Source organism: Castor canadensis, chromosome 7 (genome assembly GCF_047511655.1).
Source record: "Castor canadensis chromosome 7, mCasCan1.hap1v2, whole genome shotgun sequence".
Taxonomy (NCBI): Eukaryota; Metazoa; Chordata; class Mammalia; order Rodentia; family Castoridae; genus Castor; species Castor canadensis.
In genome coordinates, this window is record NC_133392.1 from 78,268,557 (window position 1) to 78,281,967 (window position 13,411).

The 13,411-nt window shown below is 38.8% G+C and overlaps 1 protein-coding gene across 16 annotated transcripts in view; it reads left to right on the forward strand.

Moving 5' to 3' along the window:
* The first annotated feature begins 211 nt into the window (after positions 1-211).
* The window catches only part of LOC109683989 (WASH complex subunit 2), a 61,349-nt gene continuing 48,149 nt past the window's right edge, over positions 212-13,411 (forward strand). For 14 of the 16 annotated variants that reach the window (XM_074079419.1, XM_074079422.1, XM_020160109.2 and 11 more), the window contains exons 1-5: positions 212-369; positions 467-589; positions 1,262-1,426; positions 7,516-7,578; positions 10,002-10,175. In XM_074079419.1, coding sequence (XP_073935520.1) covers positions 367-369; positions 467-589; positions 1,262-1,426; positions 7,516-7,578; positions 10,002-10,175 — 528 coding nt within the window. In that variant the 5' untranslated portion in view covers positions 212-366. Of the gene's footprint in view, positions 370-466; positions 590-1,047; positions 1,175-1,261; positions 1,427-7,515; positions 7,579-10,001; positions 10,176-13,411 lie in introns of those variants that run through there. The other 2 variants (XM_020160117.2, XM_074079431.1) reach the window with 2 other exon arrangements.

Genomic DNA, 13,411 nt, shown 5'->3' on the forward strand with positions numbered 1-13,411 from the left:
CTTTTTGAGCGCCTTTACCGGAAAGCACACAACTCCAATTCCAGAGCTTCATCACCCAGGCTTTGGCCCCGCCCCCAGCTCGCCGCGTTCCCCACCCCAGCACTGCCGCGTCCAGCTCCCCGCCCAACAGAGCAAGCGTAGGTCTTTGAGATCCACCCGCAGCAGTAGCAGTAGCAATACCCGCAGCAGCAGCTTCCTCTCCGCCACGCCGCACGTCCGGTCACGTGCGTTTCCCGTCACGTGACTCCGGCTCACGTGAGTCGCGTCAAGGCCCGGGCTGTGCAGTAGGGCGTTCGGCGTCCGCAGCTCGGCGGCGCTAGGGGGTGCGGGTCGGGGCTCTGGAGCCCGCGGAGCCTCGTGGACAGGATGGTGAGAGCGGCAACCAGGGCCGGGGAGGGCCCGGCTGACTGGACTTGACCGGCGCCGTCCCCAGGCTCAGCTCTTTTTCTTGTCCTTCCCGCTGTAGATGAACCGGACGAACCCGGACCAGGAGCGGGCGCCGGCCTCCGAGCCCGTGTGGGAGCGGCCCTGGTCGGTGGAGGAGATTCGCAGGAGCAGCCAGAGCTGGTCGCTGGCGGCCGACGCGGGCGTGAGAGATGGGCCGGGGACGCGAGGGGAAGGCGGGCCGCCGGGGTGGCGCGCGGTTTGCGAGCGGGAGACGGGAGCCTGGATTCCCCCTGCGTACGGGCCACCTGCTGCCTGCCGTCGTCTTGGAGGCACGCGCCCCTCCTCGCTCTCGGGGGAGCCAGGCACCAGGGAGAGGCGGGCCGTGGGCGACGGGGGATTGTCTCCACCCACTGAGTTCACGCACCGCGGCCTAAACGCGGGGCTCCCTTCTGTGTTTGGCTTCCTAGCGGTGGCACTGATCGGTTCGCTAGGACACTTGAGATAAGTCGGTATATGGTTATCCCTGAGTGGGGCTCTTCAAGCTTGGGAACCAGAAAGCTCAGAACTTGAATCCCGAAGTCTAACATGAGTAGGAGTTTTGGATGAATTCGTCTGTTTCCTGTAGGACCACAACCAAACAGAATTTTGCATTTCCTCTAGAAATGAATAGAAAGTGACCATTGATTCGATACCACTCGTTTGATGAACTGTCCTCATGTTTTACATTGCCACTTAATCTCACTACTGTGAAAAGCTTCCTTCCTTTTAAATTTCAACACACAAAAAGGTGAAAGGATATGGTTCTTTTAAATTTTGACACAGAATAGATCCATATAATATTGACCCTATATACATTTATTATTTTTTTAAATAGCTACTACAGTTTCTACAGGAATTCTCACAGCAGACTATCTCTAGGACCCATGAAATCAAGAAGCAGGTGGATGGACTAATACGGGAGACTAAAGCCACAGACTGTCGCCTGCATAATGTCTTCAATGACTTCCTTATGCTGTCGAATACCCAGTTCATTGAGAATGTGAGTTGCTTACGTGCTTACGTACATCATAGTTATGAATAATACCTTTTGGGGAGTAAGAGCTGTTTTTTTTTTTTTTTTTTCCTTTTTAGCAGAGCGGGGGTTTGAACTCAGAGCTAGGATCCTGCTTGCTCAGTTTTGCCTCCAGCCCAAAATTGTTTTTAATGGCCTATTAGTTTCCCTCCAAAATTTTGGGGGACATATGGTTCTTGGTAATTGAAGTTTATTTTGCTAGAATCGAATGCTTGTTTCTTACTAGTAAAGTTTGCATTTTTTTCAAGCTTTTAAAAAATCTAATGGTAAGATTCCCTCAATTTTTATCCCTTTTTAATTTTGAGAGTAGTAAACATTTGTGTTGAATTAATTGTGTGGCATTGAAACAAGCCCTGTTACAGCACATTCTATAAGGACAACCATATACCTGGTCTGACTCCCTATGCTGTGGCTTCACTTTTTGATAGGGTTCATGGTGTTCTGATAAATTATTAAAGTGATGAATATGTCTACTTGGACTATCCTCAAAACTGAAGTTTTCTTATGATGGCCAATCAGTTATAAACAGGTTATTGAGTGTTGATTAAACCGTGTGTGATTTTTGTCTACATGTAGAGTTTCTATAAGATACTAGGACTATGTAAGTATATTGGCTAGAGCCCCTACCTTAGTAAATAGTATAATTCTACAACAGAAAGGAAGTAGGTGTGCTTGGCCTTAAGGGGTGAAGATGGTATGAAGAATAGGTTAGTTAAGCTGAGCTGTATTTCTCAAAGGGTATCTTACATTTTGAATATCAGCATTAATTTCTGAAATGAGAATTCTTTAATAGGCTATATACTTAGATTGATAAAAATACTAAAGAGACTTTTCAAAACTTCAAGATTATTAAAAAACCCCCATGATTTAGGATTAAGAGAATAGCAATAATGTAAGTAATTTGTGCAGCATGTTTGTGCATGTTGGTTTAGGAGCTCAGGCTGAAATGCTGTCTCTGACCTTTTTGGGAGACCTATTTGTGAAAAATCTTAAAGTCTTAAAGATCTCTGTGCCAATCCTTTTTTTTAATTGGCAAAGGGAAACTTGTGAATTTGAAATATAATACATCTTCAAGCAAAATAAGCTCAAGATAACTATCCATTATCTGGGATGCTTGGGACCAGAAGTGTTTCAGATTTAAGAGTTTTTCAGATTTGAGGATGTTTGCATAGATGTTACAGGGTCAGCATTCTTAATCTAAGACACTCCAAAGTCCAAAACTTTTTGAGTGTCACGTCAGTGCTCAAAAATTTTGAATTTCAGATTTTCAGATTAGGGCTACTCAACCTCTACTCATTTTTTGATCATCTACACAGGACCTAGTTGTCCTGAGCAATTGTCTGACTGGATGTGTCAGTTTGAGAGTCCATAATCTACTTCCCTGGTGAATGTAGTCCATTATTTTTTCACAAATTTGGTGTACCTTTAAATACTATTGTTCACATTATGTATTTTTCTTGCTTGAAGCTCTTTTCTTGGTCTCAGCTCTTCTCTGCAGTCACTGTTCAGTTCTAGACTGGGTAAGGAACAGATTTGAGAGGTTTTCCTTTGTACCAGATGGCCTGAATCAGATTGGTACTACATTGGTACCAGATCACACCTTTAGTAGGGAGAAGAAGGGGTCTGTGATTTTCTGAATTGCAGTGTTTAAGTTTTCTCTTTTTTCCAGTTCTTTTCTTGTGAGGTTTTCTTAGATTCTGAGTTTTCCCATGGTCTAGTTTTTGTGTAATTTTGCTTGGTTTTTGTTTTGTTTTGGTAGAAGTTTATTTCTGTACATTTCTGTGTATTTCCTGCTTTTCATTCATCTCTCCATACCCTTAATGTTAAGTCCTATTCCTCTTCCTCATCCAGTCGCATCCAGAATTTGTCTCTGGATATCAGATGTAACTTTCCCAGACTGCCTATGGTACAGATTCTTTGCATTTGTGACAGAGTGGCTGATGATGTTGAGAGAACAGCTAATGCTTAGAACTTTGAAAAAAAACCTACTTGCTGATAATATCTATAGCAGTGCTTTGGCTTCGTAGAAGTTTTGAAACCCTAAATTGGTGCTCAGTTCAGGCTAGAATGGTGATGCCATTTGGTTTTCTGGTAGTTCATTGGAAAAATTATTAAAAGTCAGGTAGGTTTCTGGATTTTATTAGGTAGCCTCAGAGACAAGTCACACAGTTGTAACAGTTTAGACTTTCTAGGGCAAGAACAGTCAGGACTTTCTAGGGCAAGAGAAGTTAGCACCTTTAATAAAGACCCAAGGGAACCCTGAAGGAGGAGAAATGCTAGTTAACATTGGCCGGTGTTTTAGTGTTTAATCAGAAGGTGACCCAATTCTTAAGGCTTTATTAATCTGTTAATTTCGGATTTTTATCCAAATACGAACACTGTAGTTAATGATATTAGTTTGATACAAGGTACCTTCCTTACTTGAGAACTTTAAAAAGTCAGTTTTGAAATCTTTAACTTTGTGAAATTAAAAGATATTTTTTCCCCAAAATGAAACTTTAAAGACATTTTGCATATTATCATGTTAATTTATAAAATCAGTGTTTTGGACTTTTCGGCTTCCTTTTCTACCTTTTGAAAAGACAGATGGTTTAGTAACTGTCAGATACTCAACAATGTGCATGTGAGGTAGTGGATAGCTCAGAGCCTTATTGGCCTGTGACTTCCTTCATAGGCTCCCCCACAGCCAGCCTTATTTTATGTAATGTCTCTCACTTTCAACACTGCAGCCTTCCTATTCCTTGAAGGCACCGAGAGCCCTATTGCCAGTAGGCCTTTGCTTATATTGCTCTGTGTGCCTGTACCTTTGATTGACATCCGTCTGTCTTCCAGGTCTCAATTTAGTTACTACTTTTACCTTGAACTTTTGTACCAGGCAAACCCCTTGGTAAAAGCTCATGAAGCATCATATGACATTCTTTAGCAGACTTACAAAATCCTAATTAAAGTTTAAAGATTTTGGATCTGATGAGTTAGGATCTGATGAGTTGAATTCCTCTATTAAATGACGTCCCATATTTTTGTTAATTGTTCTAATTGTAGGGCTCAGCACATGCTTGATACTTAAGGGACTCCATGAGTATTTGAATTAATGAGTGAAAACACACATAAATGGGAAAGACCAGGGCTGTGTATACTCTGTTAAGAAATCCCTAGCCCTCATCCCTTTTCTCTAATTCCCCCTCTCCCCAAATGAGGGAAAGTTCCTGTTGGGAAATTGTAAAGATATTTAACAGTTCTGAGTATAGCTGTCTGATTGTATAATGATCACAAAACACATGACTCTGTGAGGTCAGTTTGGGAAGAAGGGTGAAGAAGGTTAGCCCTGATTACTGTGTGCTAAGTAGTTGAGATGCATAGTCCTTCTTGCCCTCAAAAATTCTCATGGGTTTTAAGTTTTTGCAAACCAGGGTTTCTTAGATGTATTGTTTGACTTCCTGGCTGCAACCTGCTGATGGTCTTGGGAGATAGTTTTTAGTGATAGGCAGAGAGAAAAGTAGGGTGTTGGTGGTGTTCATATTCAGCAGGAAGCTCAATCTTTTAGGTTAATGGTCTTGCTAATAAATTCTGAAGTAACCTGAGTTCTGCCTTATCTTAAAGTCTCAATTTTAAGATTCCTTTGCCTTTTTTTTGTTCCTGTCTTTAGAAATTGTCAAACTAATTTCTGATCTTTATAGGACAATTAGGGGAAAACAGTAAGAAAATGAAAAATCATCTGAAATTTCATCAGTTAGAGGGAAGAATCTGTGTTGACACAGGTATTCTCAATCCATCATCATGCAGACATTAGGTTTTAAAAAAATCAAACCTACAGGAAAATCAACTATAATTCTACAACCCCTAAGTTAGCAGCCAGTGACCATTTTGTTGTATTTCTTTCTAGTCTAGATGACTGTGTGTGTATTTGTAGCCTGCATTTTTCTTAATGCTAACTTAAGAAAACACATCTTTGAGACTTTTGTGAATTTATTTTTTACCTTACTGTTACAGGAGCTATGTCATTACTTTTAATAATCCTCTAATACCATTTTTAATGAAATATTTCACATATATACAAAAGTTCAGAGAATAACCACAAATGCTAAGAATATGCAGTATCTAACATTAGTAGATTGAAGTATTTTACTGTAGTTGCTTCAAAGGCACCAACTCCTTCCCCCCACCACATACACCTTTTTCCCCTTGACAATAAATATTTTAGGTGAGGGATTCCTTGTATCTTTGCCTTTTTATTTTTTATATCTGAAGTGTATATATCTGTGGATATGTGTTAATGCATATGTATATATGATATTATATATATGATATATGATGGGGGTGTAGAGTTCATTTTTTTTCATATAAGTAACCTTTATTATATAGCTGTTCTTTTCCTAATTGACTTAGGTGTGTGAGTGTCAGTGTGTACACATAAAATCAGGCTTCCATATAGTTGTAGGTTTTTCTGACGTCAGCCCTTTGCTGCTATTTTTCTACTGTATGCCAGTATCATTATTTTAAATTCCTCAGGTTTCTAATACACCTTGGCTGGGAATATAGCTCAGTGCCAGCCAGAGTGCTTGCCTAGCATGAGCAGTACCCTTGGTTAACACCCCACCCATACCCAGTCACTGCAGAAAACAAGAAACTTGAGAGTTTGTCTAAGATGTCCTAGTAAGACAAGTCTCCGTAACTTCTTTTTGTTCCTAATTGTCATGGTTGTTTATCTTTGGTGGTTGACTTTTCTGTGTGAATTTGAGGATTAGCTTGATATTTTGTCTTTTGCTGCCATGAGCATCCTGTTGGCGTTTGTGATTACTTTTCTTGGAACTAAATTTCAAAAAAACAGAAAGGATATACTTAAAAGAAACATTATTTGATCAGATTGGCAGAATTTTAGATTTCAAAAATTAAATTCTTTTTTTTTTTAACCACATCTGCGTGTGCAGTAAAAATTAAATTTTTGAGTCAGGATACATTTAAAAACATTGATCAGATTGTCAGACATCGTCCATTTCTGGCAAAGTCTTGGGAAATAGAATGATTGGCAGATTTGTGGTGTGACACATTTGTGCATAGTGATCTTGAAGTAGCTATTAAGATTAAAGAGTAGATTTGTTCTCTTATTTGGTAGTCCTAATTTTGAGAAGTCTATAGAGAGAAGAGGACTAATGCTTAAGAATACATGTGTACGTGTGTTTAGAACACCTTACAATAGGTAAAACTGGAAATGTTAATATTCACCAATTAGAAACTTGAGTTAGTTAAAGTGATTGACTCAAATCTATATGCATTGACCTAGAAAGTGGTCGAAGGGGCAAAATAGGCAGAGAAATGTGTATGGTAAGCGTGCGTTTAGAGGACTCCGAATATGTGCGCAAGTCTGTATAGATTTGCGTAAGGCCTTGGGAAACAGGAGCATGTATATCATGCTTAAAGGAGGTGTTCCCAGGATGAGGTTAGGGATAGGGAGTTGTAAGTAACAAGTATTAAATACATCTCACGTATATTGTACAGTTAAAGCATCTTGAATAATACGATGAAATTTGTACCTTTTTTGAGTTCCTTGGTGCTGCTCTCAAAAAGTTTCAGATTTTAGAGCATTTTAGATTTCGGATTTTCCAAGTAGGAATGCTCAGTTGCTAAAAATCTATGCAGATATTAAAAAAATCTAAAAAAAGCTCAAATCTGAAACAGTTTAGGTCCCAGTCTTTCAGGTAAGGGATACTTAGCATACATTGAATTTAAAAAATTGAGTGATGTAAGATTTTCATTCATTGCCCCAACAGCATTATGTATTGGGTTAACGAAGAAGGTGTGACAGCTGGTTCTCGCTATTTCTGCAGTGCTTTGGTCAACCATGAGTTGGACTTCTTCAGGTGTTCTAGTCATCTGTATCTTTTTTTTTTTAAATTTAAGTTTTGGTGCATCAGCTATGGCTATTTGCACCTTCAGCCTTTGCTGAATAAACATTTCTTTCTCTTTTCTTTTTTTAAACCACGTATTAAATCCTTATGTAGTGATTTATTTCAAATGATGTTTTGTCCCATTAAAAATAAACTTCCTTTCATATTTAGCGTGTGTATGATGAAGAAGTGGAGGAGCCAGTACTCAAAGCTGAGGCAGAAAAAACGGAACAGGTACTTATGTTAAACTGCTTTTTGCTTGGGTTCCTGACTTAGAGAAGGAAAATAATATTTATAATGTAACTGTTGGGGGGTGGGGTAGGGTGGCATGGAACCAGGGTTGATGGGTATGAGGAAAATGGGAGACACTGCTCCTAACAGTGGTGCAATTGAATTTTTTCATTTATTTCTGAAATTTAGCCTGTTAAGTATAGATTTTGTAATATGTAGATTAAATTCCTGAATTCTGGAATAAGAGTAGAGCAGAGGTCCACTGTAAAGGACCAGATAATAAATAGTATAGGATTGCAGGCCACATAGGACACTTATCTTTTCTCTTTCCCCTTCTTCTTCTCCCTCCTTAGTTCCTCTTTTTCTTCTTCTAGCCCTTTCAAAATCTAGAAGCCATTCTTAATTTAAAGGCTACACAGAAACAGGCTATAGACTGGGTTGTGGTATATATAGATGAATTCTTTGAAGACTGAATTTCCCTATCCTTTCATGACAGTCTTGACTTTTATTTCTGTTAAATCAATCAAAGTAATGATAAGATAAATGAGGATTCAGTGTGTGCATGTTTGAGAGCTTCCTGAGTGCCACAGGATGTGTCAGTACAGAGAATGTAGACTGTGCAGTGAACAGTTAGTGACTGTCTAGTAAGATTGCAGGGAACTGGTAACTTAGGATACTTTGCCTCCCAAGAGGTTACAGTCCTGGTTGGGGCTACAGAACATAGCAGGTTAGAACTTCATGTCTGCTAAATGTTTTGGAAGTTCACACAAGGGAGTAGTCACTGGTGTAAGATAGCTGGGAAAAGCCTCAAGGATGATACTTCAGCTGGATAAAGAAAGAAGGGCTAGATTTTAAGGCACTGAGTGTGTGTGTGTGTGTGTGTGTGTGTGTGTGTGTGTGTGTGTGTGGCAGGGGGACATTTCATGACAACAGAATACCAGGAGCTGAAGTTCAGAGTTGGGGATGTGCCTGGTATCTTATGGGCTTCGCTTGTAGAAAATAGTGGAGGTTGAGCAAGAGGAAGGAAAAGGGGGAGCGGGCTGGGTGCTGGCGGGCTTTGGTAACCAGGCCACAGGTTAGCAGTTCCTGCCTTTTTTCCTGTGACTTCACAAGTGGCAGGTGCTTAAGCATTCTTCCTGGTCTTACATTGGCGCCTACAATGTAGCCAAGAGCTTGTGGACCATACTGACTTCCTAGCGATCTGGCAGAGGTATTTCCTTCTCTGTTGTTTGTTATGGGAGTAGTTTCCAATCAGTCTAACTTACTCAGAAGGTGTAAGTGGCTTAAGAAGGTTGGCACTCTCTCAGTATCTATTACTTATAGCAGATGAAGCTGTTAGAGTAGGAAAGGATATTAGACACCAGCTAGAGTTCTGCCTGTTCTCAGAGGGTTTTTTGTTTTGTTTTTTAGAAAAATAAAGATACTTTGTTTTTAATAGGACTCAAGAATTTGCTAACCATTTAAGTGCAATAGTATCTAGTTACATCAAGTCAGCATTAAATTTAAAAGTGTTAGGTATCTAGTGAACAGTTTTCTAAAAACCACAGGGCTGTGGGTGTAGCTTAGTGGTAGAGAGCATGTGCAAAGCCCTGAGTTCAAGCTCCAGCATCACAAAAATAAATTAAAGCTATTCTGTATGTATTTCAGAAATATGTTTTCACAGACTCAGTACAATATTAGCTGTTGAACTCAGAATCAAGCCTACCAGAGTAGCAAAAGGTACAACCAAAACAAATCAAGTTAGAAAGACTTCAGTACATGAGGTAAAATACTTACTCACAGGGTTCCCCATTGGCTTGGGAGTTTAATTCCTTCTGTAGTTACACATCAACTTCTAAAATATGTGAGAGAGAAAATGACTTTGTTTTAATGTTTCTCACAACTGATTATACACTTATGGGAACTACTATTGAGAGCTGTTGTAGCAAGTAGAGACCTGGGGAAATTTTTTAGGAGGTTGGTGATATGGACAGACTTGAGGGAGAGCATTGTTCTGGGGTGATAAGCAGGTAACATCTTTATGTAGAGTATTTCCTTCTAGCTCTTAACTCCTAAAACTGCTAGGGGCCCATTAGCTAAGGTGATGGGAATGTGAACATCTAGACCTTTAACTCTCCAGTAGTGAAGTGACACACCATTCATTGTTTGAGGTTTCACACAACTTAGCTGAACCATCACTCAGTACTTGCACTTGTTTTTGTTGATGAAGGGTCTGGAGCTCTGGGATCTTAGGTAGTTTGATATAGTCCAGAAAGTGGCAGACTTGAAATTTAAAGCTTTCAGCGTTACTCCACAGAATCTGACTTCTGTTAACATTTTAATTGTGAGTGTTTTAGAGCATGAAGCTAGACTTGGGAGAACATTCACTATATTTTCTTGAGGGGTAATTATATTGGAGATCACACTGAATGGTGTTTTGTTTATAGGAAAAGACCCGGGAACAAAAAGAAGTAGACCTGATTCCCAAAGTCCAGGAGGCTGTGAACTATGGTTTACACGTTCTAGACAGTGCATTTGAGCAACTTGACATAAAAGCAGGAAACTCAGACTCTGAAGAAGATGATGCTAATGAGCGAGTGGAACTTATCCTTGAACCAAAGGTAAAGACAGTTCAGATATTTACTGTACTATATTTATCATTTTGTCTTAGGTACAGGATGCTTCATCACATTCTGTTGTTTTATCATCTGGTCTCATTTTACTAATACTACTTTTCTAAGTTCTGCAGAGTTGGGCCCCTGGGAATGGGAGCAGTGACATTATTATTCTGTTTTTTTTGTGCTGTTTTGTCTTATGTAGAGATCCTCTTCAGTCTTCTGGGTATTTAGTTTGTTATGCTAACTAGATATTTAGTTGGTCGTGTTGCTTCTTTTCATTTTTTCAGGCTGCTCCGGTCTTCTCTTTACTCTGCTCCTGGGTGAATAAATTCCTCCTGATTCCTTCTGTCCCTTCTACCATGCCTGACTTTGATGTGCCCATTTACATTCTCAGAATCAGAGAATACCACTTGGGTTTATTTCTCCAAATTTAGACTGTTATTGATGATTCTCATGATACGTATTTTTATACATAAAGGTAGTATTAAGCAGTGTTGGTGAGCAGAAACACCTCCCCGCCCAACTTTTTTTGGATTATTGTTTTGAGACAGGATCTCTCTATATGACCCAGGCAGGCTTCAGCCTCTGAGCACTGAAATTACAGAGTTTTGCCACTTTGCTCATCTTTTCAAAATACTTTAATGTGTTAAAGTAGTTGTTATATTTTTATATTTTGTTTATATAAAACATTTTGTATTGCATATATTTATTTGGGGAGGTCCCTGGTAGTGCTTTTTAGAGGAGAGCTGAGTGTGTAGGACTCATCAAGTCTCCCTAGGATTTCACTTCTGACCTTGGTCCTTCTTTGGAACATTTTACTACAGGTTGTATCCTTTTCCTGGTTTGATTACTTTTGCAGGCCTTGGCAACATTTTTGATACTGAGGTACTTGGGGATGGATTTAGCTTTACCTTGCCATCTTTACCTAGGGTTTGACCTTAAAAAAAATTTTTTTTTTATTAGCATACATTAATAGTACAAGGGGTTTTTTATCATGGTTGTTTTATAGATGTGTGCAGGCTACTTTGAACATAGTTTCCCCACTCCATTATATTTCCTTAACTCCCCTTCCTCTTCCTCCCCCTTTTCCAAACAGTCTTTGGTGGGTTTCATTAGGCTACTGCCATATATATAGGTGTTCAAGCATACCACATACCTGTGGCATGTGGCTTTATGAGCTTGGCTTATCTTGCTCAGTATGGTGATCTTTAGTTCCATCCATTTTCCTGCAAATGTCATGATTTCATTGCTCTTTATGGCTGAATAATACTCTGTGGTATGTATATATATGTGTATGTATATATATGTGTGTGTGTGTATGTATACATATGAGATATATGTATATGAGATATGTATACATATGATATATTATACATACATATATATAATATCTATATCTATCTATCTATCTATATATGTATGATTCATTCATCAGTTGTTGGGCACCTGGGCTGATTCCACAGCTTGGCTATTATGAACAGTGCTGCTATAAAGATAGGTGAGCAGGTATCTCTCTTGTGTATTGATTTATACTCCTTTGAAAATATGCCCAAGAGTGGTATGACAGGGTCATAAGGTAGGTCTGTTTTTAGTTTTTTGATGAATGTCCATACTGATTTCTGTAATGCTTGCACTAGTTTATAGTCCTACCAGCAGTGTATGAGGGTAACCTTTTCTCCACATCCTCACCAGCACTTGTTTGTTTTCTTGATGATTTCCATTCTGACTGGGGTGAGATGGAATCTCAGTATAGTTTTGATTTGCATTTATTAATTGGATTATTCTTTTGGTGTTTTAAGTTTTTGAGCTATTTGTATATTCATTGAGTAGGTAGCTAGTGAAGATTTTTCTCCCATTCTGTAGGTTATCTCTTGATTCTGATGACTGTTTCCTTTGATGCTCAGAAGCTTTATCAATTTGATGCAATCCCATTTGTCTATTCTTACTCTTATTTCTTGTGCAATGAAGTGCTACGCCTCTATCTTCTAGTGTTTTTCCTATATTAATTTCAAGGTTTCATATCTTATGTTAAGGTCTTTCATCCATTTATTTTTAATTTGTTTCTGAATAGGGTGTGAGATAGAAGTCTAGTCTTCTGCATGTAGTTATCTACTTTTCCCAGCACCGTTTGTTGAAGAAGAAGTTGTCTTTTCTCCAGTGTATGTTTTTGGCTCCTTTGTCAAAGATCAGGTGACTGTAGTTGCACCGTTTTACTTCGGGGTCTTCTATTCTGTTCCATTGGTCTTTGTGTCTGTTTTTTTATGCCAGTGCCATGCTGTTTTTTTGTTTGTTTTGTTTTGTTTTACTGTGACTCCATAATATAACTTGAAGTTTTCAGGTATTGTGATACCTCTGGCATTGCTCTTTTTACTCAGGATTTCTTTTGCTATTCAGCATCTTTTATGTTTCCATTTGAATTTTAGAATTGACTTTTCTATTTCTATGAAGAATGACATTGGAATTATCATGGGAATTGCATTGAATCTGTAGATTGTTTTCAGTAGTGTAGTCATTTTCATCATTATAATTCTGTCAATCTATGAACATGGGAGGTCTTTCCATCTTCAGATGTTTCTTCAGTTTTTCTTCAAGGTTCTATAGTTTCCATTGTAGCATTCTTCTACCTCCTTAGTTTATTCCTAGATACTATGTTTATTTATTTTTTGAGGCTATTGTGAATGGAATTGTTTTTCTGATTTCTTTCTCATCCTGTTCATTGGTATAAGCTACTGAATTTTGTATGTTAATTATATATCATCCTGCTCTATTGCCAAATGTGCACATAAGATCAAGAAGATTTTTAGTGGAATCTTCAGCTTCTTTTAAGTATAGGATCATATTATCTGCAAATCGGGATAATTTGATGTTTTCCTTCCCTATTTAAATCCCTTTTATTTCTTTTTCTTGCCTTATTTCTCTGGCTAGGAATTCTAGTACTCTATTAACTAAGTGTGGGGAGAGTTAACACCCATGTCTTTCTTTTGACATGGAAATGGTTTAGATTTTCCCCATCTAGTATGATGTTGGTGATGGGTTTATCATATATAGCCTTTGTTATGGCAAAGTATGTTCCTAACTCTTCCTGGTTTCTTTAGAGTTAATAAGATATTGAGGGGGGGGGAGGGAGGGGGCGGAGTGGGTGGTAAGGGAGGGGGTGGGGGCAGGGGGGAGAAATGAACCAAGCCTTGTATGCACATATGAATAATAAAAGAAAAATGAAAAATAAATAAATAAATAAA